Below are 25,563 nucleotides of genomic sequence, written 5' to 3'. Positions count from 1 at the left end.
CCAACTACTGTTCCACCAGCTCCTCATGCAGTAGCCCCGCCTCGCTTTGAGGATCGGGAGTACAGAGCACCACGATGGGACCACAGACATTTGCAATGGGGTGGAGTGGATCACACCTTGTTCAGGCGATGCCTTCATCTCTTATTGTGGACTCTGCGAATAAGGGCGTCCTACGTACGTTCCACTGCAGGCCTGGTTGGTTCGGTGTAACTAAACGTCCTCCTGAAATCCAGTCAGGGAAGCTGTTTCTTCCTTCTCCACCTGCTCTGCTGTGGTGGGAAGCTGCTGGCGCAGAACAGCTGTCTCACATCACACAGGTGGGGGCTGCACCGCAGTAGTGGGTGGGCTGACTCCCCTCCTATAGAATTCAGAGTTATTACACTTATATAAGGCACATGTGTGCTGTGCTCATTGCCCTTCGATGCAATGTGCAGCTGAGATCCTCGAAATGGAGTTTAGAATGAAAGTCGGGGAGGGATGACGACAACCACGTCCAATCGGACTCAACCGTTAGTAATCCGCCATCAGCCCTGACGTCATTTCCTCTCCTGAAAGACTAAATGCTGTGCTTGATCGCCTTCTCTCCCTCGCAAATGTCTTCTTTCATCCCACCTCCGCCCCCTCTTCACCTCCACAGGTGCCCTTTGGTCACCCCCCACTCCGCAGGGGGGTCCCAGCCTCCTTGTCCCCTGGTCAGGAGGTCAGCCCCCAGCCCAGTGGGTTAAGCCAAATTTTGACTAAACACTCCTGCGTCCATTCAATGTACTTAATTCCTGGTGCTCCTGCCACTTCAGTTCTGAATTTGCTTTTTATTTGTGTTTTTTTGGTTGTCTGCAGTCCTTTAGGTAAATATTTCTCCTTGTAATTAATAAAAACATATAAGCCGACGAGTTGCAGTGGGAGACAAGCGAGTATGAACATTTTAGTTTTTTTTCCTTGGGGCTAAGTTAGCTACCCAGATAAAAAAAACAAACCATTCAGCCAATTCAACAGAATTTAAATTACTTTTTTTAATTAATTTAATTTATTTTTTACTTTGGGTTCAACATAAAACCGGTGCTGAACTGAAGTGCTGAACTTGGAATGCAAATGTACAGTTGTAATGATTTGTTTTTCTATGTGAGACCGATTTACCATAACATCTGTATACAGGTATGTCACCGATGTTGGCCTCTTTCCTCAGAAATCAGAAGAAGATCCTTACAGCTGAGTGAACTGAACTGAAAAAGAACTGAACTGTCCTGGAAACCTAGTGGGTAAATTAAAAATAATTATTAATGTATTTTGAATTAAATAGCCGTGGAGCCCTTTCTCTCCCAGACTCCTGTGGATGAAATATATTAGTCTCTGCCAGTGCATCCTGGGTTTTGGCCTTTTAATTGTATTGAATTTAACTCCAAGAGCATTGCGTTCAGGTTCTTTGTTACACAGTACATGCTGCATTTCAGTTCACTGAAGGCCCTGGACAAAAACACAGAAAACGAAAGTAACTCCATTATTTTAACTGATGTATCATTCAGCGAAATATGGTTTTAGCAAATAAAGAATTCTTCACACTTCTGTTACCATTCATCATTTTCGTTGGTGACCACTGTTTCATTCCTAATTGTCCTCACCTATTGTTGATCTCCTCAAATCACTGTTACTGCTACTGAGCCCAGACGGGAAAAACTTTGACTCATGGCCCTGCGCACCTCTTAACACATGAATGTACATTTTTTCTCATGATGTCTTTGCAATGTGGAATTGACGGTGGTCAGTCAATTTGAATGCCACAGGGTGGTGGGAATCTGAAAAGGCTTCCCTGCCGCGATGCTGAAACTGATATTCTCCTTTCTTTCAAGGAACAACTGAATGACATCCTTGGATCATTAGCTACTAACTATCAAACGGGACAGAGGGGCCACATGGTTTACTCTTGTTTCTGACTGGTCTTCTGTCCTTAACGTGGCCTTACAGCCGCTGCTGTTCCAATGCCAAGGGAAGAATGATGCCATGCTGTCTTTCTCAGTGTACACCGTTTGGGGCAGTGTGCAGCTTAACTCCCCGTGAGACACAGAATGCCTCATAAGAAAACATCAGTTGGAAGAGTGATGCCTCTTTCAGCTGACAACACTAAAAGCTGTGCTCCTGACCTTTTGTTGTGTTTAGTTAGTTTTACATTCACACTAGGGATTATCGATTCCTTGTTGGTTAAGTATATAGCCCAAAATTAATTTAAAGTGTCCGGGCTATAGGGCTCAATTGGTGCTCCAAGATAGAACCTTGCCCTGTTGATCCACTCTTAAACATCACAGCATTACTTTAGAAACCACAGCAAAGGCCTTTTGCTTTTGCTGTGGTTTCTAAAGTAATACTGCACATTTATTTACACCACAAATTTCCAAGCAGACTAGCCAGAACTGGTGCACAGGATTTACATTGATCCAGCAATACACTGCTCCCTTTGATGGAGCTCATGAATTAAAGACAGGCCACCTACCGAAATGCAGGCCCTGTTACTGCCACTTTTATTAATGGGTAGACCTTTACAAAAACGTTATTATTCAACAGTGAAATTAGCCATTAATGTATCCTCCCCCCATACACACTTAAGGTAATTGTAAAACTTGCCTGGGTGTAATAGCACACTATTGAGAGAATTTTATTTTAAATCACTGTCTGGTGAACTCTGCTGCATCTACAACCTTCTCTCAAGGCGATCTTGAATTGTAATACATATCCTATTAATGTCAAGTGCCTTGTCGTGACTCCTGGATTTCATTTTTCATGCTATAGAAATGTGTGAAGATGTCAAGAGGTGAGCGTGTATGAAAATTCAGCTAGATGTCCTATTCTCATGCCTAGCTACTTTTTTTTCTGCTGGAGGCTCGGTGCTGTGGACCAGCGTGCGCTTCAGCTCTGAAGGGTTACAGGTGTGTCGGGTTCATGGATCTGCTTTTGTGGTCTTCTGAAAGCCAGGGTAGAGTGTTTATAAACAGTTCAAATGAGCACATGATCCAGACGATTCAGCCAAAACCGACATAATATTGGAACTAATTTTCTCAGTACCAGAAGTCCCAGCTAATTGCGATTAAACCTTTAGGAAAGGTTCATTTGCTGTTTTATTCATATTTATTTGTAGGACAATTTTTTTGACTAAATGTGACTTTTCCCACAGCAGTGGAACAAATTAAGAAGAGATTATTTTCCAGCAATGTGCAACTGACCTTGCAAGACCATCAGAGGTCTCCATCTGAAATGAAGTTTAATTTCAACAATCAGCTCCAAACTGCAATGCTTTTCTGTATTTTTGAAGCTCATACTTCTGGCCCACGTGGAAGTTCTGAGGCGGTAGATGTGAGCAGCCGGCCCTATCTAGAACCGAAAACCAAAATCAGATTCTGGTTCATTGAGCACCTACTGCACTTCTTCATAGTAGAATTCATTTCAAACCTTCATTGTGTGAGTGTCCACTGTGATTTTCTGGCCTTACAGAAGTGTGAATGCGTCCTGTGAGAGTGGTCATGGAGGTGACAAGCTCCTGTCTCTAAGGGAACAATGGAACAGCACCTCCTTCCAGTTTACAATTTTTTTCTTGCAGCCATTCTACACCACTAAAAACGAAGCAAAAGCCATATCCAATGCATGTGCTGTAAAACAGGAATACCCTTTCTTTTATTGTGCTCTGCTTTATATGAATTATATATTTCACCATGCGTTCATTTTGTGTATTTTAATACCTGTGTAATCAGCAAAAAATTAATTGCTTGTAAACGTTCCCAGTTTTGCAGAAGTGGATCAGTGAAGATGCTGATTTACCATTTATTAAAGAAAAGCTTTCTGTGAATTATATGTACTGTATATTATTGTCAGTTACGTACATAAGTTAATAAGTGTAATAAAATAGAGAGGATTACAAGGTAGAAAGCAAATTGATTAATTATTGAAAACTGTTTAAAATAATGTAACTTTGTTGAGGCACATTCCACTTACCTAGGTAACTGTACCTTCAAATAGCCTGGTGCACATACCTAGACATTGACAAACATTAGCTAATATTTTAATTTCTCAAAAATGAAGTGTTACAAAAACCTAAATATACTGTATTATATTGAGGGATATGCAGTAATAGTGAAACAATACAATGTAAAAACTTGCTCTACCTGTCTAACTAGAATTAGACTGTTAACGACTCCTGGATACACACAGACACATGTCTTATCACCACATGTAAAACAAAACTGCCTGGAGGACAGGACCCTCTGACACTCTGTGCTCTCCAACACACAACAGAGGACGCTGCTCAGAAATACCATGGCTACTACTGAAATACTGACGACTTGAAACATTGTTGCTTGTGGCACGGTAACATTGCCATGACTTGTAACAATTAGGGAAGGATTCAAAACATTTATTAGAGGAGAGAATCTGTGCGATCATTGTATTTAATGGAAGTTATTAACTAAAGCTTGGGAGGGATGTCAACGACGAGTCAATCTCACACAGCTGCTCCTAATCACGATCACCGCCCAGCTAGCTACTGTACATAAACTAAACTCAAACGCCTTCTTTCGCATTCGTCTCCAGCATTCCCCTGCCCATCTCCACCTTGCAGCTGCCCCTTGGTCCCTCAGTCTGAATGGGACTGGAGCGTCCTTGTCCTGTGGACAGGAGGCTGCCCATTCACCAAGCGGTTTGAGCCAAACGTTTCTCACCAAGTATTCTCAAGCATTCACAAGCATTCAATCCTCGGATGTGTGCTCTCCCTGTTGAAATCCCCTTTGCTAACAGACATCCGTAGAACAATAAAGAATTCATGAATAATTTCTCAACTATCTCAATCTTTTGTCGGTAGCCTTTCAAAAATATTAGAAGAACCAAATAACAACAACAAAATGACAAAAAATGAAAGAGCTCCTGTGTCTCAGAAAGTGTTTTGTCTCTCTGGTCAGCTGCAGGGGTTCCCAAGGAACAGGTGATCAAGTGCAGAAGGGAGGAGAAGGACTCAAACTGTACAGCACACCTGCCCTGGCCAATGGTGGTCCAATAAGCATCAGTGTTGGAAATTGGAATGGAAAATCATGTTTCTTGCTACGTAATCTAACTGAAATCAAATCATCTGTCCATTATGAGGAAGCCGGTTATGCCTGGTAGGGGGCTGCAGCAACCTGGACCCTACTGATGGAAATGAGCATCAGAGTCTTAATCAGAGAACACATTTGCTGTCTTACTGTATATTTTGGTGGGGAGTGCAAAGTAAAGAAGCACATGTTGAAGGGACAAGGTCAATGTTTCTCGTGCTGGGCCAAGCATCCTTTAGCTAGAAGAGGACCAAAACCTTTCATTGATCTACTGTGACAGTGTGTTTCACAGCAAGGAGAGCCAGACCAATTCATACAGCAATCACCACTCCTGGCTCTAGAAAACAAGCCTTGTGAGCTTCAGCATCCTGTTTGTGAGACTAATATTCTTTCCATCAGTCGGTATCATCCCAGCTCAAATCCCATCCTGCCAGGCATTGCTGTAGCACGCTCAATTTTCAGTCCCAGCTGAATGTCGGAGATTAGACTGGTGATTACCCAGGGGCAGAGATACCAAAAACTGCAGGCATGGCCACAGCATGTCATGCCATCTCCAGTTGCCTACAGTAGCCAGCCTTCTTTAGGAAATCCCATAGTTTTAGACAGGAAGTACGATACGAACACTCTATGGTGAAAGTAGTGATAGTTATAATAAAAAAGCACGTGTGTGCACTGGTTTTACACTGTAGTGTTTTAACACAAGAATCAATTCTTTATGTCTTTATGTCTATAGAGTCCTTTTTCTTCTGCCTCCCATCTGAATGCCTCAGCCAGTCAGCTTGATCTGTTTGATTTCAGGCTGGTCAGGCGTAGACACGACAGTGCCGTGAATTTTTAAAAATCACCCGTAACATCTGAATTAAAACCAGCAATAAAGTGATAAAAGACAAACATTCAGCAAAGCTCGGCCCTTGGCTTCATCCCCCTCCACCCTTAATTACTGCTGACAAAGGGAGCTGGGAAGTGCTCTTGCTTACAATAAGACGGTAAATCTGTGTGTGAGCTGCGTGAGTCTCAGTCTGTACGCTTCACAAGACCGTGCACAGTTCGCTGGTAATACTGGAGGTTTTGAATGTTTCAGAGATGTTTGCTTTGTTTGTCATTGTGGGAAGTGTGCTGGGGGTCAGCGGGGTCAAACCAGCGGGGGCCTGTAGCTTCGCTGCCTGGAAATCCATCTTTATATTTTGGCCAAAACAATCTCATATGAACGTCAAAGCAAGCCGCCACAGACAGAATGATTCCCAGAATTAATATTGATGTATTTTTCGTTTGTTCTTAGACAGCCTGACCCTTCAGAGCGCTTCTCACCTGAAGCCTGTTTCTTCAGTCAAGGCACACACTGATGAACTCTGATCAGAGTGAAACAGTCACGTGCACTTATTTTATCTTGACAAAACATGACAGAGGTAAAACCACTTAAAGCAAAATTAAAATTCTCTTTAGGCATTGTCTTGCTCATGCTGTGACATGGGTCACAGGTACTTATCTTGCAGATTTCCTATCATTCACATTGATATTTTTTATTGTTCTTACACACAGTAACTGAAATTCATTATAAATTGTCATCCTCAGCCTTTGAAACTCTCTTCTTAAGACAGGTTTTCAAGGATGACTGCTTGTACAGGCATTCAATCTTGTACTGAGAAGAGTGGAGGAATGAAGCTGCATTTAAAAAAATCCCAAAAAGTGCTTTGTTGGCATGATTTAGATCAGGCATACTGCCAAAACCCTGAATTTTCAGAATAGATAGTGAAACACCAACAACACAAATGGAAACTAAAGAGTAATGCATTTAAAATGGGGAGCAGGGCTTATTTATAGTATTTAACACAAAAGTTTGTGGGAGTGTGAAACTCTCCAGCCCTGTTGCTGAGGCTCATGTCCACCCTGGCTTCTTTAAAGTAATGGCTGGATGAGATCAACAGGATCAATGAATGACTAACGAACAAACATCTGAGATGAGCTGAATGGCCATTTGTTCTTATGCTCTTGTGGATGAGTGTAAAATAAAAACCAGTCACAAACTAACTAATTGAAAGTAAAAAAGACATTCATGATCACAGTAATTAAATAAGTGGTTCCAGTAATAACAATAATTGCAAAAGAACACTAACAGTAACTCTTCTCTGGAGATCTGGGCTATAAAATACAAAATGAAGACTGGTCTTTCAAAATTCATGACTTTCAATGGCCTGATCATATTGTGCATTTAAGCAAGTGTTCACTTTTCATTTTAAATAGTACACCTCATACCATCAAAATGGCAAATGAGAGAGTGGTGCTCAATCCACTGTGCTCACTGGTTTCTGTTTAAGTCACATAATCAGAGAAAATCCATCCCTGGAAAGGCACCATTTAACGTTTTCATCCAAAACATAACCTATATTGTTTTGGGGGATGGGAGGAAAATAGAGCACCTGATTCAACCAGGAAGCAGGAAGACCATGCAAACTCCACACAGCTAGATGCCCCAAGCCAGAATCACACACAGGAGCTCGGACCCTGGAGCGCTAAAGCAACAGCACTACCCACCCCGCCACTAAAAACACCTGGCTGCACCAATCAAACTAATGACATCGAATCATTTTATATCAGCTAAATGTGATGCTTTCTCATCACTGCCTGAAATAAGACACAGGGGCTGATGTGTTCTTGAAAGACCCTGTGCGTTATGAAGCACTGAATGCAAACACAGCGAGCACTGTCACTGTGTTGTGCAGAACGGTCAGTGACTGTCTCGCCAGGGGGCTGTGAATGAAAACAGGATCCGAGTAGGTTTGCCTGCTTAGATCGCACCTGGGTCTGCAGGAGAGCACTGAGCCGGGCAGACAGAGGGGTGCAGAAAGGGGACCTTCTTGCAGACTTAATTACAGCAGCGTGCTCCCCCTGGGCAGAAGACATGACAGAGATCACTTCAAAATGAAGGAAAAGTTGTCTGAAGGGCTTTTTTTTTTGGAGGGGGATTCACACGGGAGCAGATGGAGGGAGATAATTTTAGCACAGCAGCATGAATAATCCATGGGCACAATGTCGAGATGGCTGTTCTTCCATCTGTAGGGTGTTTAAAGAGCAGAACACCAAGGAGGCAGAGAACTTTAATAAGGAGGACTCCCCATGGAGGCTGGGAGATATAGAGAGACTGAGAGAGACAAAGCATGTCACCAATGGGCAACTTAGAAAACTTGGCCATGGAGTGTCATTATTCTCTATAGGGAATTACTTATTCATTATTACAAAGCACGTTGATGTCATGACTCCACTGTATAAAATTAATTAACGCTGTACTTCTAATATTAATGAACATTTTATGCACTGTTAGTGCGTGCAATCCCATGCATGCAGGCAATTTGCATGCAAATTAGTAAAAATATGACAATTTAACAAGCACTGGAACTGAACTGAAAATACAAAAAATAAAGCAAAAGCAAACCTGTCTCTTTCAGCAGATTAGCACTTTACGATCAAACAATACCAACTGTAAGTGATACCTTTAAGAAAGTGTTCAGGGTTTGTGACAAACCTGTTTGTATCCCTTGTCACTGGTCACTGCATGCCACTGCTACTGCATTTTGGACAAGCGATTTAAAAAAGATTAAGTTTTTTTATCTGTGTGGGGAAAAATTAAAAAAAACTCATAAGAGTGACATGGAATGGGGAAATTGAGAGAAGTGGATTCTCTAGAAAATGCTTCCTGATTTCCCTGCACACTTTCACTGATGAGACTGCAAGACCCAGGTATTACTGTTGCCAGGCAAGTCGCTGTGCTGACCACCTCGGACCCAGCCATCTTTCACCACCAGGGGCCACCCGTGTGCCTCTAGGGCTCATTCTGCACCCTAAGGGAGTGCCTTTTGTGAATGTACAATTGTGTGCCCCCAAAACCTGCCTTTTGGGCTTTTCCACCAGACCAGAAGTGCTTGATTAGGATATGTTTTAAAAAGCTTCAGTGGCAATGTCCCTCTGTGTCTGCTGTTTGAGTCTACAACATAACAATTTGATCAAAAACTGCCATGTAGCTTTTAGTTGCAAGAATTTCAGGTGGTAGTGGCTTGTTCTGTGTGTTTCCTCATTCATTTCCCATTCTTAAATTGAACCTTTCCTTGAAATCCAGAGCTCATCCAACCGGTCATTCTGCGGTCATGATTTCATCTCCTTGAACCTTGAAATGAAGTCAGCCACTGAAATCCCAGTTTATTAGAAATATGAATTATTCAGGGAAAAAATAATAATACACAAGTACTAGGCTGTCAGACCGCTCCTTTCTCCCAGGAAATAGACTGAGTGAGTGTTTATTACTGAATTCATCAAATACCATTTTTCATGCGTTGTGGGGGAGTTCATGTGCAGCAGCAATAGCTTTTTTAAACACATTCAGTCAACACCCCACAAACGGAAGGGAGTTTTTATTCAGTGTTGCCCCATGTGGTTCCATTGTCTATTGTTCGCAGGAGCGTGAGTGTAGAAAGCAGGCTGGCGTTTCCTGGCCAGGAAGAAGAGCACATGTTGGTGGTGGGAGACACGATGGAGCAGTTCCTTTGTGGCACACAACCGATGGCATCACTGCGCGTGAGGAATTCCCCTTGCCAACATGCTGTCGGTTGACCTTTTTCGGAGGTGATGGGAGTGTGAGGGAGGGGGGGTTCTGATGAGGCTCACGCGCGCAGCCCACTGTGCACCTGCAACAAACTGAGTGGACAGGGCTCATCTTCGTCATGCAAATCCTTTCGCAGGGAGTGAAGAGCCCATCGGCAAGCACGCAGTGAGGACAAGGACCGGCATGGAGATGCACAGGCGATACGTGGGCAATGTGAAACACTGCGGCTCATCTTAAGCAAAAAACCAACACCAGGACCAGGACTGGGAGCCACTGAGGTTCAAAAACATGGCTGGATAGGTTGTTCCAGACTCCTACCACCCTTTACGTAAAGACATGCATCCTGTTTTTTAAATGTACTTCCCCTTCATGTGGTGGGGAGGAGGAGAAGAAAATGGAAACAACAGTAAAAAAAAAAGACTTTTCGACCTGTTTGGAGATGTGGTTTTCTGGAATGTACTTCTATTTCCATCTTCCATTTTTCACTGTCACTCAGCCGTATTATCAGCGTGCCTCCTTCTGTAAAACCTTACAATTCACTGAAGCCTGCAGTCATGGTCATTAATTACTATTAGGTTGTGTGTCTAATTGGCTGTTGGACCTCTAATTTGATCTTCAAGTTGCAAAGTTATCCTATTGCTATATTCTGCTGCTTTCTGTGGGCTCAGCTTTAAATTACAAACTGAGACATGGCTCACGGCTGTACTCATATAAAAAACTATTATAATAAAGACCTCTGAGCTATCAATACACTTGATTGAAATCCACATATGTTGTCATTATTTCATATTTTCTAGGGAACCCCAGCCTTGATCATGGGGAGCTCCATTCACCATGTTCTGTAGGTCACCATTAATTCACCATTTTGTAAAGATCTGGAACAATTCCACTGTCAAATAAACAGGTGACTTGTTAAATTAAGTTATTTAGAGATCTAGAGTAATTTAGAGTAATTTAAGTAATTTAGGACACAACTACTACTGTAAGTACTCCTCAGCCCTTGAGCACCAAGATTATATTAATTGATCAGATTACTTGCTGGATTCATCAGCAGCTCACAGTAGCTGCCAGTCTTTAAAAACAGGTGACCTGTAACACTAACCAGATTGGAGCACTCCAGGATCAGGGCTGTAGACAACTGAGATAGCCTATCTGTGTGCTTGAGTGGTATGTGAATAGCTAACATACTCCACACTGGAAAATCAGCCTTTACATATTTCTTCTATGTAAGAAATGTAGCTCTACAGTCAAGTTTCATAACCGATTTCTGACTCTCCTCTCTCTCATCCCTTGTGTCTCCTGAAATGGGCTGTTCAAATTATTTTCTAGCACATACTCAGTTTACAAAAGAAAAACAAATTCATTAGTTTACACAATATGCACCAAGCTATAGATATTTATTAAACCGAGTGCCTAAATTGTTAAAAGTAAAATCCTTGATTAAAATTATTAAATTATAGGCATAAATATGTAAAAGAGGAAATATATATATATATCCTTAAAAGGCTACAATTGTTGTGGTAATCTGTAGAATATGTTATGTAGGATTTAATTTTCTTATCAGACTTCATTTTTCCAGTATATTACTGTTTAAATTTAGCATGAAATAGGTAATCAAGAAAAATATGTGGGGAAACCATCCAGTTAGACTTTTAATAATGATCTGTTACACTGAATCCCACCCTGTTTGCCATGGAGCTTATTCCAAGACAATTCTACCAGTATAAGATCTAGTCAATACTAGTAAACAAAACAGCATGTTACAGTACATCGACATTGCTGTTACTCTCTTCCTCTACAATGATCTTAATTAGGAGACAGACATGGGCTCAAGACGCATTTGCAAACCAGTTTTTAATAAACTGACCCCTTCACATCTTGGTGGCTCCATCACTTACCATCCAGTCAGCTCAGGCAATTGCACCTGTTCAACCACTGTTCATCTTAACCACTCCGCCTCGAAACCCTGCCCTTCGAGGACTGAGAAGATGGCGTACAGGTGAGTGTGGCTGAGTGAGAGACCTGCAGCCTGCTGAGCAGGCTGCTGACATCGATACTCTGCTCTCCGATCAATTAGTTACCTGTGATCAGGGGGAATGAGTTGGCCTCATGACACCCTTCTTGTGTTCTCATGTAGTTGGTGTGATTAGCGAGTCTCACCTTGTCCAACAGTTGTGAATGCACTCATAAATCTGTTTGAACCCAAGTCGGCGGAGAGATGCATTTGAACACATACAGCTGGGGTAAGTGAAGTAAGTGCAGGCGTTAAATGGAAGATTACAAACTGCAATTATCTCTTCATTATTCCACCTGTAGTTTTTATGGAACACTTGGAGAGTAAATCACACAGCAAAAGCTTGCAATGCAAATGTACTGTATTTATGTACTGTTCGTTTTCCACTTTAATATTGAACATTTATTTGCAAATCGGATCATTCTGGCCAGCCACACAAAAAAAACAGATCTGGAATCAGGTAAAATAACCCCCATACGAGGCTTTTGCAGCAGCTTCAGAAATCCACACATTCCTCATTGTAGATGGGTTTCTCTGCTGTGGCAATAGCAAATTGTGTGCCTCCACAGGGAATCTGTAAACTCAACAGACGGCCCTGGCTAGATACAAAGAGATAAGAACTGCGCAGAAGAAGAGCAGGTTAGGTGAGTTTGACTTCCTGATGAGCGTGGCTTCTGACTGGAACTGCTCAAAAATGGCAAACTTACTTACCCCTGCCAGAGCCTCATGCCTGTGAGCTTTAAAACCCTCAGCTGGATAGGAAAGTAAGCAAACAACAGCAGCGTGAGAGTCTGCTGCACGTTGTCCAAACGGCAGGAGCGGACTGGAGGTCAGTTCACTTTTCACTGCCAATGAGATGTTCCTCCAACTCGTTTTAAATCCCAGGGGGAAAACATCGAGCGTGTCTCAAATTTGGAAATCGATTGCCAGACCTTAAAGACATTTAAAAATTAAGGTATTTCTAATAATAATATATAATAATCCTTACACCTATGTGGAGAGCTTTTCTGGACACTCCACTCAAAGCACTTCACAGGTAATGGGGATCCCCTCCACCACCACCAGGGTGCAAGTCTCAGACAGCTAATATATGATTAAATATCTCATACTGTATAAAGAGGAAATGCTCATTTGATACCCCAGGTAGAGTTAGGGTTAGCATTCACACACTACTTAGACAATTTATAACCTCAGGGCTGGATTAAGGGTCCTAAATCAGGTTTAGGACGAGTGGTTTTTACCTCTTTTCTGAATTTTTTTTTTCAGAAACTCCCAGGGGCCTGGGTGTCATGGTGCACTGGGCAGCAACTGTATCCCAAAACTGAGTCGGTCGATCAAAAGTTGTAACCTCGCATTATTGAATCTCAGTCAAATGCAAGTGCTTCTATCAGTGGTCTTCTTTGTTTCTCATTCATTCTTTTTCATCTGGTGAACATGTCAAAATCCTATGCCCAGAGAAGCTCAGATATACAGTATAGCTCTGAAAGAGGAGACAATTGAGCTTCAGTATAACCACACTGAGCACTGTGAATATCACAGACAGAAGAAATCTCTGGTAGGTACCTGTCTTTATTACCTAATTTATCCCCCTGGTGGGGCTTGCTATCAAACTATCTGCGCACATACTGAAACCATCGCTTCCTCTGTCAGGCACGTGAGATATTTAATGATCAAAGCTTTTTCACCTTTGCTCAACCAGCTCAAATGCCTGCCCTTTGCTCTACACATCATACCAGTGCTCCTTTTCATCTGCTGGGGCATTGTGGACACACTGTGCATTATTTTTAATTCATTTCAAATATTGCTTACAATTCTGGTCACCACATTCTAGAATAGATGTTGCTGCTCTGGGATCAGTTCAAAAAAGAGGTATCAGGTACGTTCCAGGGCTTAAGGGAATGTTCTACTGCACTGGCAGGCTGAAGAAACTGAACCTGAAGTCCTGAACAGAGGAGACTACGAGGGGACCTGGTACAAAAATGGAACATTCTCAAAGGCACTGGCAAAGTCAACCCAACAGATTTTGTCAAAACGTTCAGTGGAATACCCACCACAGGATACAAGTGTAAACTATGCAGAAGTGCATTTAATACCACGGATAGGAGGCAATACTTTACACAGAGGGTTGTGGGAGTATGGAACAAGCTACCCAGGCAGCCAATCTCCTGGCTTCTGTCAAGAAACAGCTAGATGAGAATCTCTGATCCGTGAGGACTGAATTCCCTCCTCTCATGTGTAACCATTTTGGGCAGAATCCGAATATCTCCCATTCCTGACACATGGTACAGTAGCTCAGCCCGCTGTCCCTGGGAATCTTCAAGGGAGCAGTCCACAGATTCCTGTTCAACTGAAACTTTCATCAAAAAACAGAAGTCTTCTTTAATTTAAATTATTTTATCTGTTCTCGGCCTTTTTTTTTAAAAAAAAAAAGCATGATCTTGCTGTGAAACATCTTCGGACAAAGCCAAACTGGGATGTTCTATACATCTGTGTGTGTGAAATCTCTGCAAGCTACATTTGCTATTGATTTCACCTGAAGCCGTGCCAAAGAGCCTCAGTGTTAGAGCACCTGCTGTTCTTTTGAAAGGGTGCCCAAGGACTTCTGAAATTTCCATCGCTTGGGCCAAGCTTCCTTACCTTAAGGGATCCTCCAAACAGGACTAATAACACCGCACCATGTGCTTGTGTGATGCCTGGCTCACGGGAAGGAGAATATCGCCGCCCTGTGGAGACTTTGCCGAATCTCACTGTGCCACATCCTGGCCGGATCACGGAAGAGTATCGTGCTGGCCTGTCCTGTCTCCCATGGCAACCACCTCTGCGATGGCCTCAGTTTAGCAGCCTGAGGCGACCTGACTGACAGTCTCCAAGGTTACTAGGAGTTTACCTGAAATAAGAGTTTGGAGTTCCTAATCCAAAATCACATCAAAGTCACAAGCCGTGCAATGGTGTCCGAAGACACGTGAAAAATGTGGAGGCGACCTCAAAATATTTAATTAACAAATTGGGTATATGGGCAATTTTTAAAGTACTGCGTTTCAGTACAATATAGCTCTCTTTTCCTCCATTAGCCATTTTAACTATGGAAGGATTAAAAGGGTCACATTTATGCCATTTGTCCGTTTGTGAATTAATTAGACATCTCACAACGTTTGTCCAATAAATTCATTTGAAAGTTAAAAGACAGACTCCACGAAGGGGTTTTATTTTTCTTTTAAGCTCTGACCTTTTCAGTCACCTGGGTGGCCTGTTTGCTGGTCACCTGGGCTTTCCCGATCACTGAGCTAAACGTGTCCTTCCCTTTGCCGGAAGTGGAGTCTGCTCTTCATCAATCACAGTGGATCAATCGCAGTTCAGCAAGTGTCCCCATTCACAGGACTGGAGCGACTTTCGAACAGTTGTGTTTCGGGCCGGGCAGCGTCCTTCGTGATCAGGAACGGTCGTGAACGAAGTGCTTAAAATACAGAGGCATTTGTTCACTTGTGCCACGTAATCATCACAGTTAAACATCATTCAAACGCGATTTGAAGACACGCGTATTGTGATAAACCCTTCGGCGTTAATTCTCAGATTTCTTTTATCAGATTGCTGATAGAGATGTCTCCTTTCGCTGACGTGCGTGTGCAACCCCCTATTGGTTAAGACAACAGAAAGGTGTTGAGCTGTTCCTGTTTTCAGAATCTTCTACTTCAATACATTTTTAAATTAATATCGTGTATCTGCTGTATAGTAATCAGTTCCACTGGCCACTCATTTTCATTTTGAACCACAAGAGGGAGCACCACTCACGCCCCAGACCAAACCTGCAGCAAAACGCCTTGTACCCAAAGACGTTTTTATCTGCCTGGGCGATCTTCCTATTATCTGTGCAAATCCCCTGGAGCATCTGGTAACTAGAAAATCAAGTGAAACAAGGAAGAAACTAAACTACAAGACAATAGTAAATGCTTGATTCCCTTGAAGAGCAGTAAGCAATACAGTTTCTGTAAAGAAGCAGATAACTCAACCCAAAGAATGAATAACTGGGAACTTCTACTTCAGAGGTCATTTTAACACATTTCAAAATATTAAATTAAATCATTAAAGCATTAAGATAATCAAAACGTAACACTATGAAGTGTTTTTAATAGAATAAAACTTTTTATGACATTTAATATACACTCAGAAAAATGCATGGCTGTATTTGTAGCAAAAAATACATTTACTTCACTTACAATTATATTTTTAGGACACACATTAGTACTTCATAACTCCACCACAGCCACATAAACTTTGTTCTTTTCATAAGAGCAGCAATCAGTTAAATTAGGGTGACCATAAAACCCCAAAATCACCTGTGCAGAATTTTAAAGCTGATCATGCACTGAATCTGCAAAAACCTGCAATCTGTATCTTAAAATTGTGTCACACGTTTTACTGGGGCTTCATTGCCAAGAGCAAACAGGAGAACAGCAGTAACACTGACGTGACCTAGAAGCGCCAGTTATATAATCCACGTGCAATCAGAAGAAAAGCAGAAACTTGCTCATGTTGGTCACTGAAAAAAAATCTATTTCTTTTAATGAAAAACAAAATAGTATTATCATACCGGGCATGGTAGTTAGCTAAAGTGTGACAGTGACACTTTACTTATCCGCTGTTGTTTTTTGCAGCAACTTTAATTTTCTGCAGTTTTGAGGTGTTTTGGTGCCTGTGGCACCTGATGGTCACCTTCTTAAAATTCACATATAGATGGAAAAAAAAAACATTTTAACTTTCAGGTAACCATCTCATAATATGGATATTTTAAATATCATTTAAAATGGTTAAAATACATAAATTTTCAGGAACGCTTCTATGAATTAGACAAGGCTTTTATTCACCATTCATCTAATAATCTAATAATAAACGCTTATTTATCATTACAAGTGTCCCATGAGTTTTTATTTTATTTCTTAGTCCAACTATTTTTATAGGAAGATGTTGTTGGGTGGGTATCAGTCAGTCACAACCGTTGAAACTGACTGTAAAGCCACTGTTGCAAGAATGAAGACAGATGGGAATCTACACACATATACACTTGTGTTTATTTGTAACCCTGCTAGTAATCATGAATAACTTATTTGGCCGATACTTTAATTCAAAGCAACAAAGTTTTATACGTATTTACATAGGGGCCCATTGTACAGGAGTGCAGTACCGTACTCAAGTGTGTAGCTGCTGTGCATCGCCTGGTATTTGAAACCACAAGCCTAGAATTGTGAGCACTACAGCACGCCGACACAGGTACACACTGGACTTTTTTTGAATTCCGAGGAAATAAATGAATGTATTTCTTAAAATGTGACAAATTCCTTCCAAACTATTCAGAGGAATTGGTTTCATCAGGAACTTAAAGATGCTATAATGTTGCAATTATTTCTGTTGGTGTTATTTGACTGAAGCTTTTACCTCCAGCGACTAATCAGCATTTTTATAATTAGTTTGGGATGGCTGTGCATCCGGGCTAAACTTCTGCAGACCCAGTTTACTACAGGATTACACAAGGAACTTGCAAGTATCCTGCAATAAAAGAAAAAAAGTCCTTTAAGGTAGAGGTGACAAGTCCCAATGTACAGCATCATCATTGCACAGCTATAAGTCAGAAAGTCAGCATGTCTTATTATTGTCATTGTGTTTTATCTTATGTATTCTTTTCATTTATTGTTGTTGTCATTCTGTAAAGCGCTTTGAGAAGCCACCTTTAAAGGCGCTATATAAAATAAAGTTTATTATGTCTGGCGACAGCTTATAAACCGCGGACTGGCATGAAGGCTAATCAGACTGACGGCCGAATCGCAGACTTTGTCTGTCGGAAGTGAGTCTCGGGTGGACAAATCTGTGTCTAATATCCAATATATGACATGCATTTCAAAACTAAAACACACCTATTTGTTTTAGTATCCATACCTAGCAGCTGTGAAACACAACATCGATTTTCAGAGTCCAGAAGTGGGTGTAAAATGTGCCGTGAACTTCAGTCTATTCACCATACACTATCCATCTCCCTTCCCTTCCCACACGTCCCTGGAAAAGCAGCCCAGCAGCTTTGTCCTTCTGACTCTCTGTACCTGATTTGTTTTAACCCCCCCCTCAGTGTTTCAACTTCCGTGGATGTGCCGCAAGGCAGGAAACAGGTTCCGCCACCCTGCTGCAGGAGGGTGGTTGGGGCTTGTCAGCACGTTCGACTGGATTTCCAGTTCGCTCTGGTTTGCGTGTCTCGAGTCATGTGCTTGTGAGCCTGTGGGTTCCCGGGGTGTGAAGATGTGCGGGGAAAATGGAGAGCCGCTGTCGCCGAGCTGCTGTTTGCCTCTGTGTCCCAGGCGGTCTCTCCACAGGCTGTGGTCTCTGGACGTGATTTGTCACTGTGCTCAGAAGCGAGCCATGTGACCGCAATGCCCAACACACGTTGCAGACCTGTGCCAGTTAGTGGGTAGTTACGATAGTCTATCATGGCTGCTCCTACACCTTCTAATACCAGTACAAATCCTTCTTCTCCGGAGTCGGGATCCCTAAAACACAAGTCAGGAAACAATGAGATGTGACATGAGAAAGTGAAATCTCATTTTTACACACCGATTTTCTTCATCTTTAGTACGGAAGGATTGTATCTGTAATATTACAATGTGACATGTTCTAGCCTCCTTGGTGCACTACGGTTGGCCCATAAACTCCAGCCGTTCATACGTGTGTGAAGGATTCTGTTCTGTAATGTCGACGTCTTCATCACAGAGAGGAGTCTTATAGGAAGAGGCTCTGGTCTGCAGGTTTCAGAGGTGGAGCGTTAAACACAACTCCTTCCATCACAGGCAGCGTTGCTCCTGAGATGAGGCCCAGTTAGAGCACAGAAGGCATGCTAGGCTTGGGGACCAAGCTTCTCACTTTGCTTTGAAACTGAGCAAGTACAGCATTCAGTCCTTGTCCAGATTCCCACTCCCCCTCACCTACCAAGCTCTCTCCACAGCAGCTCGGAATGTGTACAGTAACAGTAATGGAAAACTGGGAAAGCCTATGGATTTTAGCGAGTTATGAGGTCTTTTCTCCCTCACACTGACATTCTTCCACGGAGGTCTGTACCAACAGGCGTGCAAATAACTAAAGACAGCCTCCCAAAAAATAAAAATTGAGAAGCTGAATCTGAGAAGTGGGGATATTTTCCCACATTGACACATTAAAAGTACTTTAAATGCTTTACTTTTCCATAGTTTGAATGTGTCAAATGTTTTCATACCGCAGGCACACCGTAGGTCTAACACATCATTCGTATCTAATGCACAACTATTTACTGCAGGATCATGCATGGTGTGAGTGTGAATCCCTCCGCCCTGCTGCTCCCACTCGAGGAAGGAAGGAAGGTGTACCTCACCTGAGTCAAAGCCCAGCCCAGCCCCCATGGTCTCCCTGAAGGCAGCTGGTGGGGTCCCGGACCAGCCAGGGGCCAGCTCGGGCTTTGAGGCCGAGATCGGGATGCTCACCCCCCCCTGCTGCTCATTCTGCAGAAGGTTTAGGAAGGAGGTGGGGTACTGGCGGTCCGTCGGGATTCTGGGGCGCTCTTGGGACACGGGCTGAGGGTACGCAATAGGGGAGAGCCCAAAGCCCGAGCCGGGTTTCGGAGGAAAGGTCCAGATGTGTGGCGTTTGGCTGTGGGGGCCACTTAACACCCCCGAGGAAGGATGGGGGTTCTCTGACGCGGCAAACTGAATGCGGCTGGGGTTTGGAGAGATAGCACCCCCAGGCCAGGCTGGAGAGGGGAAGCTCCACTGTCCCGAGAAGGAGGTCTCAGCTGAAACTGAAAGACACCAACAATCACTACGGCACCACGGCCCACCTGTGGATTCCTACTCAATGCAGCACATGCGGGTGGGAATTAAGACGCCCGCCCTGGGGCGCTGCACTGATTCCAAAACATTTAAGGTGCTTAAATTAGCCACTCAGTTGGGGATCTGCACCGGCGAAGCACTGGACATACTTTAAATAGAATACAGGAAGTGTATCTTTTTATTTCCCTTTTGCTTTACTTCGGCATTTAAAACCATGGGATTTGGCATCAGGGCGTGGAGAGGGCGGCACAAAGCTGGGACAGGGGGAACCGAGCGGGACCAGGGAAGCAGGCTGGGGCTCACCGGCTTTGGATTTGCTCTTGCTCTTCGTACTGAGGTCCTTGGGCTTGTTGGCCTTGTTGAGAGCCCTGGAGAAGTGCTCGTCCACCATGCTGCTGATGTCTCCCTGGAAGTACGTGAAGAGCACACAATTGGACTGCTCCTCCTGCTTTCCGGCGGGATCAAGGCTGAGCTTCTCCTCCATTGCACAATACCCTCCGTTCCTGGCAGATGGATATTGAGGAAGAGGTCGTTTGTGCACGTTAGTTGCAAGTTAGGGCAAAGCAGGTCATTGCTTAACATGTAACATGTTCCCGAGCTACAGCAGATCGGACTGGGCCATGAGTCGCAGGGAGGCGACATCAGTGCCAGCTAACAGTCTGGGCTCAGTGCAGTGATGCAAAATACAGGCCATCGCAGATACCAACAGTGTGAACAGTGGATTTATTTTGTCTAAATTACCCACAGAATTACAGCTTGCTGTTGAATGAGTATTGGAAATTCTCTTGCTGGGATATTGGCTAAGATCGATGATGGTTATTCATTGCTTAGAATGCTCATCTGAATATATTCCCAAAGCAAAGTTTTACTTCTTATTTTCTGTTTCCACCAGAGCTTCTAAATCTGATACGTCAAGTACTTCACTTCTTAGTGGTTTCAGTATATGTGTGGATTCTTCTAGGTGCTCAGTCTCCTCACTGCTGAGCTCTACGCCAGTGTGGAATGTTCTGGCTTTACTGAGCCTGTCAGCCTCCCAACATGTAAGTGCGGTGAAGCAGTAGCTCTTGTGGTTTGGGGCGTTTCCAACGTCCAAGAGTCCGAATGGGCATCTGACCTCTGCCCTCTGCCCTCTGACCCCACGGCTCTGCTGCGTGTAGCCCTGTCTGTGGTGCTTGAGGATTCTGTCGCTCTTTACACCCTAGCACACGTTATTGAGAGTCCAGCTCCTAGGATTAACCCATTGTGTCCCGTTTGCCCGTTCCTCCCCCCCCCAGGACCCACACACGAAATGCGCTCTTCGAGGGCAGCGGGACAGCGCCTGGAGCGCTGGCGGGAGTAGCCTGGGCTGCCGGCTCATCCGCAGGCCTGTGAACGGCTCCAGCAGGCCTACAGCCATTGCCTTCTCCTGCTGTCTTCCCCAGAGGGGCTGCAGTGATCACTTAGGCCTTTTCGCCGCTGTCAATAAAATTCCCGAAACAGCCGAGACGTCCGCGTGTCCTCTCGCCGCCAAACTACGCAAGACATTTTGTGTTCCTTCTTTCGCAACACACTGCATAACAATCAGGTGCTGAACGCACTTCCTGTCGTCATGGCGATCACACCCTATCCTGCTTCCACAGGTTTGACTTGATGTTGCCTATGTGACCGAGTAGGTAGAAGAAGGCTTCACGGCCGAAACGTTGCGTTTTCTTTCTACTTTTTTTCAGCATGGAATAAACCTTGTTCCTTTGCAGCTAAGATGAAAGCCCATCAGTGTACCCCAGAAATACCACCTTCTGCCTTGTGGACTGAGGTCTGCTGTTATCCCCCCTGTGTTAAAAAATAACCGGGATTGTACCCTTAACTACAGCCTACCGGTTTCTTACCCAGCCCAATTACAACCTCATCTTGCATTGTATGAGTTCTCTGAAACTTTCCAGTTTAGACAAAGACACAGCACTGAAACTGCCCTTGTTAGGGTAGTTAATGATTTGCCGTAAAACTACCTGAATTGTGTCTGGACAGGGGGCGCAGGAGTTACACTGACTATATGTTGACGCTCTAGAATAAGCCCTTCCAAGGGGAAAAACATACACAAATACGTTCCACAAAACTTATTTATCAGGTTATTCTTCTTTTGAACCCCATTGTACAATGTTAACAAAACATTTTCACTCAGGGCCTATTCAAGGAAACGTCTCTTAAGCTATTTCTAGGGTCGATTTTACTGTGAGGTATAATATATATCACTGAAGTATATCTTCTCTCAGAACCACTGAGAGAAGCTTCTCGCTCATCTGGAAGCTTAAACGTAATGACAGGCTCTGCTTTTCAGTGAATAAAAACATTTTTTTAACAAGTTAAAGAATCCTAAAATATAATCCCTTTCCTTGCTGTTATGTGAAGATATCAGGTCACGAATTGTTTTCCTGTACTGGATGTTTCAAATACAGAGAAACACCTATTAAATCCAATTATTGTTTCACATATGTAATGATACACTTGTTTTCCTGTTGAGCGGAAACTTTTCAACTCGTGTTTTATTTGGTCTAGCCTTATACAATAACGCGATTTTGTTGTTATTAAGTTAAGCTTATTCTAATGTTGAATAATTAAAAAAAAACTAAATCGCTTGCTGCGATGCTATAGAACCCACACGGAGAATTACAAATGTTGAGAAAAATAAGTCTCACTTCATTTTTAATTAAAAAAAATGAAAACAGTACCGTCCTATAATTGAAAACGCGCCTAGCCAATGCGAAACTAAATTCTAAGGAACATCAAGTGCAATATTGCCGTGCTGTGAGATGATACTACTTGCCTGTAATTGTGCGGTGATGGTTTTTAGTCTATGCGGCGGTCCAGCGCGATCTTATTCCGGTCATACTAATCCGGTAGTCGCTTTTTTTTTTTTAAATAGTCGTAAAAGTTGAACTGTAAAAAATAAATAAATTTAAAACCCAGTCCGGAGAATACGCTATACCCACATCTCTACCGCGCTTCTCACGCGGAATTTCGAGTTCCTCCAGATATAATGAGGTCGGCCTGAGAGCTGTGCGCTGATTGGCGACGTGTGCCGCCAGCCACGCCCCCCTCCCACTCCCACCTGCGGTTCTCCGCGCAGAGACCCGGGCGCCGCGTGGGCGTTCCTCCCGCTCGGGACAGGTATGAGCGGAATGCGCCCAGGCGAGTCCGCCCGTCCGCCCGTCCGCCCCCCGCGCTCCGCGCCCGGCTGCCCGGCTGCCTGCCCGCCCCCCACTCCGCACAGCTCCGACTTCAGTGAAGGTGCTTTCGTTTCTGAAAGCGTACCGCGCGTTTAGTGGACAGGTGGGGGGGGAAAACAACCCAAGTGTGCTTAAACACTGGATAAACGACCGACAATCCCCGTCCTACAGGATTAGAGCCACTTTCCTGGAAAAATAAACTCCCTGATATAACAGGAATCGGTCAGGCCTTCGATGCCAGAAGTCATCTGATGCAAGAAAGCATCAAGTGGTGCTTTATTGTAGTCTAAAGGATGATGGTGTAACGTGATGACGGAATGTTTGTGGGTTTGTTAATGTTAATCGTGCTATTTTAATTCACGGTTTCTCTCCGTATGCATGAGAGAGATGCGTGCATGAAAATCTAAACAATCCATATAAAACCGACTGTTACGCATTGCCCCAGTTGACAGACATGACTCTGGACTCCACGTCACTTGCTAGCAAAAGTTTTAAATCAGGTTTTAAATATTCTATAGCCGGTGGGGTGAAGCAATTATGCGCATTATAAAAATTGCAGGTGTACCTGTAAGTGGTGAAAATGGCCCTTGCTTAGGTAAAAGAGAATACTGAAAGAAAGAAAAAAAACACGCCGAGAATGTCCCCTCATCTCGGTAATGAATGAAAATGGACCAGGAACACAAAAGGCAAATTGATGACACGGACAAACTGAAAGAAAGAGTGATATTAATTAAACGGGATAATGCCGCTATTACCGGACCTTTTCCCACAGCAAGGTTCAATCTAGAGCGCTTCTCGTCTTCTCTTCCCGGCGCACCGAGTGCGATTCGCGCAGGGCGAAACGAAGGCACCCAAAATCTGAGGTACAAGCCGAACAACAGGGGGCAGCGTGGACGCGCGTAAGAACAAAGTTCTACATGTTGCTCCAAATAAAAAAATCAATCCTCGCGTTTGAAGGGCACCCCGAAGGACCACAGAGAGTCTCGGATCTAGCAGGGGATCCAATTGGATATAGAGATCATTTCACGTCCGCCCATGTGCAGATTCAAAGACTGAACGGGTCCAGCTTCATTGTTCACCCCAGTCCTGCTGCTGATGGCGATTCTTAATCGAGCAAGTCGTCCTTTCAGAAATGATTTTAACAAAAATGGCCTCAGCTAGCAGAGGGCTTTTCATCTCAAAGGCCCCCAAAGGGGTGGGACAAAGCTGCCATTCTGCACCAGCAGCCCCAGTGCACAGCAGACCAGGTGGAGAAGCGACAAACTGGCTCAGCAGCTGAATTAACAGATAGCTTCAGGGAGATTCCTCAGTCAGGACAGCTGGGTTAATACCCCAACTCGTACAGGGCCATGAAACCTCTACTGCTCTAACAGTAAGGACCTCAGGTTGGCCTCTCATCAGAAGGATGTCCCTTCCTACAGCAGTGTCCACGGTCATACTGGAGCACTGGACTGCAGGTTCTGGTCCGAACTCACAAGCAACAGCGCAAACCCCACTTACTGGGGCAACTGGGTTTGCCCACCATGATACAGACCAGATCCGGCGACGCCTGGCCTCCGAGGGCTGCAGAGACCAGGCTATAGGCAGCCCAAGCAGCACCAACCATGCCCCCGCGAGGTACAGAACCAGGTACAGCACCTTGACGTCACAGAGTCGGAAGCTGCGGTCTGTTTTAGCCAAGCACTGCCTCGCAGTCCTCTCCAGGGAGGATGTCCCAGCGTCCCGCTGGAGAACCGAGGGGGCTGGCCCAGGTGTGCGCACTGCACGTCAGGTAACTTTGAGCTCTCTGGGGCTGTGCGTCTAGACTGTGTCTTGTAAGGCAGGGGTTCACAAGCTGCGGCCATTCCAGTCCGCTCCATCGCAGCGTTTTAGTGTAACCAACACGCGCGCCATACTGTCCCAGCCTTGGCAATAGATTTACAATCATCCAGCGTGATCAGGCGAAGGCCAAAACTGTCTTATCTGTTTTAAGTTGGGAGATGCCCGAGTGTCCCGAATCGACATTTCAAGAGTAGAAAAATGCAACAAAACACACAAAAACCTTTTCGTGCTGAAGTTAATTCTCCATTGTCGTCTACCTTTATTCCCATTCCCCCCCAACCATTTAGTAAGCCCTGAAAATTTAGTGGCAGCAGTACTTCACAGTCTAGGTGCTAACAAACTTACTAACTACATACTGACGATTTTAACAAAAGGGTAGGTGTGTGGGTCTATTAGTATTTTAGCACTCTGTTACTTTTAGATGTATTAGTTTAGGTTTTATTCTTATTTTGTTCCTAGTTATAACTATTACTCACAATGTTTTTACACCTCTATATGAAAAAACACTTCGGTGAATCATGTCTGATATATAAATAAATATGTTATGCACAATATCAGCAGAGATACAGAAATAAATGCAGTGTATACTTGGATGTTGTAAATAAAGGTGAAATATTTAGACATTATAATTAATAAACACACACTTCTTGCCTCTATCCGTTAAATAATGAAAAAAAAAGAAAAGCTGAGTAGCCAAAAGTCCAAATTTTTCACACTAAACTAGTCCACAGTGGGTGGAGCAGTGGCCCTGTGGCTAAGGATCTGCGCCTGTGACTGGAAGGTTGCTGGTTCAAATCCTGCGGCCGGCAGAGGAATCCTACTCCGTTGGGCCCCTGAGCAAGACCCTTAACCCCAACTGCTCCAGGGGCACTGTATAATGGCTGACCCTGTGCTCTCCAAGCTTCTCCCTGTCTGTGTCTCATGGAGAAAAGCTGGGGTATGCGAAAAGACGAATTCCTAATGCAAGAAATTGTATAGGGCTAATAAAGAAACATTATTACATTACATTATACTAGACTCAAACTGAATC

General features: G+C 43.7%; 1 protein-coding gene across 2 annotated transcripts; it reads right to left on the bottom strand.

The window, feature by feature from the left end:
• Window positions 1–15,789: 15,789 nt before the first annotated feature.
• On the bottom strand, window positions 15,790–23,577 carry vgll1l (vestigial like family member 1-like). 2 transcript variants are annotated; one of them, XM_088597219.1, is made up of 4 exons: window positions 23,473–23,577; window positions 19,813–20,012; window positions 19,056–19,478; window positions 15,790–18,201 (listed from the first exon to the last, which is right to left on the bottom strand). In XM_088597219.1, the coding sequence occupies exons 2-4, from the start codon at window positions 19,991–19,993 to the stop codon at window positions 18,161–18,163; spliced, it is 645 nt and encodes a 214-aa protein (XP_088453345.1). In that variant the 5' UTR covers window positions 19,994–20,012; window positions 23,473–23,577; the 3' UTR covers window positions 15,790–18,160. The 2 variants fall into 2 exon arrangements, with proteins under 2 accessions (XP_088453345.1, XP_088453344.1); XM_088597218.1 differs by lacking the exon at window positions 23,473–23,577 and adding an exon at window positions 22,310–22,509.
• Between the last annotated feature and the right edge of the window lie 1,986 nt (window positions 23,578–25,563).

Source organism: Lepisosteus platostomus, chromosome 10 (genome assembly GCF_059453375.1).
Source record: "Lepisosteus platostomus isolate fLepPlt1 chromosome 10, fLepPlt1.hap1, whole genome shotgun sequence".
Lineage (NCBI taxonomy): Eukaryota > Metazoa > Chordata > Actinopteri > Semionotiformes > Lepisosteidae > Lepisosteus > Lepisosteus platostomus.
The sequence above is the reverse complement of the archived record's forward strand: the minus strand, read 5'-3'. Positions and strand labels throughout refer to the sequence as shown.